The 3,480-nt window shown below is 33.9% G+C and overlaps 1 protein-coding gene across 1 annotated transcript in view; it reads left to right on the top strand.

Annotated features, from left to right (window-relative positions):
• The first annotated feature begins 408 nt into the window (after positions 1 to 408).
• LOC106868263 (uncharacterized) overlaps positions 409 to 3,480 on the top strand; it is a 47,395-nt gene continuing 44,323 nt past the window's right edge. The window contains exon 1 of the mRNA XM_014913446.2: positions 409 to 950. Within this exon, the coding sequence (XP_014768932.1) occupies positions 887 to 950 (64 nt within the window). The 5' untranslated portion in view covers positions 409 to 886. The remainder of the gene's footprint in view (positions 951 to 3,480) is intronic.

Here is a 3,480-nt window from a genome sequence, read left to right as displayed (position 1 = left end):
ACACATACATACTCTACGCTCAAACGTTTTATACATACATAGACACACACATACACAAACACATATACAGCGCGAGAGAGAGAGAAGAGAAGGAGGGAGGGAGGAGGAACGAGGGGGGGGGAGAAAGAGGAAGGATCTATTCAACGCGTCAATGCAGACAGACAGACAGACACAACTGAGGCATTCACATACACGTGTCGGGCACGCGCGTAACACGTACGCACACATGCGTACGGACATGACGCACACACGCACAAATGCACGCACACTTGCGCACGCGCATGGGCAAACACAGAGGGACGTCGACAAACGCGCACACGCATACGTAAACACATGCATATGAATATATACATATATGTGTGTGCGTGTCTGTGTGTGTGTGTGTGTGTGTCAGATGCATATAGTATTTACTTAACACACACACTCATTCACAGGTAAGCCCTCCCCTACACACACACACAGTGATTATACATAAAAAGCAAGGAGATATTGGTAACGGTCTTTATTTATTAGATTACGAAGCGACCCACGCTTTATTTTAAGCCCGTACTCGGTTACAATATTAAACACGAGCAATAAATTATCCGAAATGGGTGGAGAGGAGGAAACGTTAACGCAGTGAGGGCGGGTTGCGCGAGTGCGCATGAGTGTGCGCTCCCGTCATTAATTATAGGTGTATGTGTGAGTGTACGTGTGTACGTGTGTGTGCGTGTGTGTGTGTGTACGTGTGTGTGTGTGTGTGTGTGTGTGAGCGACACAAAACTTTTGTGAAAGATTATAAAGAAGCCAAATCGAATCGCAACCAAGGATTGAGAATTTGCATCGCTCTATAAATATTCCGTAGATTTCGGAAAATCTTCATTTAGATCAGAACTCTTCTTGCAACATGTCTCTTCGGCTCAGTCTATTTCTCGTTTCTGCTGTAATTCTTTTATCAATAGCAAATGCAGGTAAGTGCTCTCTTAAAACTTAACTGTAATTCATATATATATATATATATATATATATATATATATATATATATATATATATATATATATATATATATATATATGTATGCATGTATGTAGTTGGAATTTAAAAAAAGCATATATATGTATATGTATGTACGCACGTATGTGTTTATGTGCGTGCGTGTGTTTTCGTTTTCAAAATAATTATATTTTTGTCATATCAAAAATTACGATTGTATTTATTTCTGTTTTTAAACCATTTGAACAGTTGGCATTTTTATGTAAAAGTTCTTCAGGTCTGTTAGAAGACTTTAATGGGTAGTTCTTCGATTATAAGAAGTTTGGTTAAAGTCAAAGAGACTCACAATACACACGAACGAACGAACGCACGCACTGACAGAAAACTCACGCATGTTAATTAAAATCAATTAAAATGAAATATTGCATATATGTATATGTGTATGTGCGGGGGCGTGTATATGTATGTATTAGCACGTGAATATTTTTTCTATATATATATATATATGCGTGTGTGTATGTGTGTGTGTATGTGTATCTGTGTGTATATGTATGTATATATATATATATATATATATATATATATATACATGCATATATATATATATGCACATATATATACACAAATGTTATACATATGTATATATTACATATATATATTATACATGTATATATAATATATATATATATATATCTATATATATATATATATATATATATATATATATATATATATATATATATATATATATATATATATATATATACATATATTATATATATATATAATATATTGCTTATATGTATATATTTTATATATACCATATATATTATTGGGATGCATCCATGTATACATATATGTGTGTGTGAGTGTGTGTGTGTGTTGTCGAGTGTTTGTGCTTATGCATATTTGTGTGTGTGTCTGTGTGTCTATGCAAGCGTGTGCATTTATTTGTGTTTCTGTATACTTGAATATCGGAAACAGCCTAACTTTACTTCGACACACTAAGATCCGAAGAGTCTGTTAACCATTTTAATGTTGTACGTATCACATGACACATGGCGCATCTCCACATATAAACAGAACACACACACACACCCATCACAAAACCATTTCTTGGTGCCGTTTTAGTGACTTCATTAAAATTGAAATATTTAAAAGATTAACAAAATTGTGAATGCAAGCAACTTCAAAACTTCTGATTGGCCGTAGATAAGTTTTGGTTTCTTTGTCATTCTGCCCACTGCAGTCTACAATCAACTTCGATCTTTGTGATTGATGAATGAAATAATTGATACATCGATACTCTCATATGATTAGAATATTTTTGATTTTGTTGTTATTGATGTTGTTTGGCTTTAGGAGGAAACCTTGTCGAACAGAGATTAAAAGATTAACGTTAATAGATTAAAGTTCTTGTGTATTTCGATTATCACTACTCAATGTGATCCTTCTCTCGAGTTGGTAAGGTGTAATTTGAGGAACGATTAACTGCAACTTTTAGCAATCTGAGCGGGGGCTTACATCCTTGTTATTCATTTTGCATGTCCTACATCATTAAGATATTTTCAAACTTCCAATAATACTTGACTTTCATCACAATATCTGTAACTTTTATATCAGATTTAAACCTTTAATAAAGGAAGTTTCGTAAAGGAGCAATCTATGAAAGATAACTTAGAAATTATTCTATTGAGAATATTTTTGGTTGGTTCTGGAGCGATGGAATTCAAAGTGAAACATGGCAGGACTTTAATATAGAAACAAGTGGACAGAAGCGAATAACGATAGGATATCAATCCAGGATATTTTCATCCCATTCCATATTTAATAACAGTTTCTTCTTAGATTAGTTGGTAATAAAAAGTTGTTCCTTTTGTTTAGCCCCGAGTAGGCTCTCAACAAGTCGACCCATAATCAAAAACATTCCAACCAATGCCCACTTTGTTTTTTTTTTATTTTACCATGGAATAGTGTTTACGGTTGATAGTAGCGTGCGATGTGAAAGAGATATTAGCTGTGATTACTAGCAGCTCGAGCGACCTTGTAGAGAAGACAGGTTTGTGAGGGTGATATACACTTGATTGATATTGAACCAGGATCTGCAAAGAATAAAAGGCGAAGTCGACTCTTGCAGGATTTGAACTTGGAATCTTTAGGAACGAGACATTTATTACATTCTACTTTTAATTCTGATTATCATACAGGAATTGTGGAATATAAGCAAAGTGACAAGTTTATTTCAGAAATTAATCCATCAGTATTTATCAGGGAACAGTAAAGTGCTTAAGTACCCGACAAAAATGGGATGTGGGATTTTCTTAAGATTTTTGACATAATTATTTCAAATCCCAAAGACGATTTTTCCTTTCATTCCCCCGGGACGGTTGATATAAGAGCCTTAGACAGATGATTTTTTTTTATATTGGCCTCAAATGAATTTCTTATGAGTTAAATTTAGTCGACGGTTACTGTTCACAAATCCATCTTATATATATATATATATAT

The sequence above is a fragment of the Octopus bimaculoides genome, chromosome 8 (assembly GCF_001194135.2).
Source record: "Octopus bimaculoides isolate UCB-OBI-ISO-001 chromosome 8, ASM119413v2, whole genome shotgun sequence".
Classification (NCBI taxonomy): domain Eukaryota; kingdom Metazoa; phylum Mollusca; class Cephalopoda; order Octopoda; family Octopodidae; genus Octopus; species Octopus bimaculoides.
This window is presented reverse-complemented; position numbering and strand designations above follow the sequence as displayed.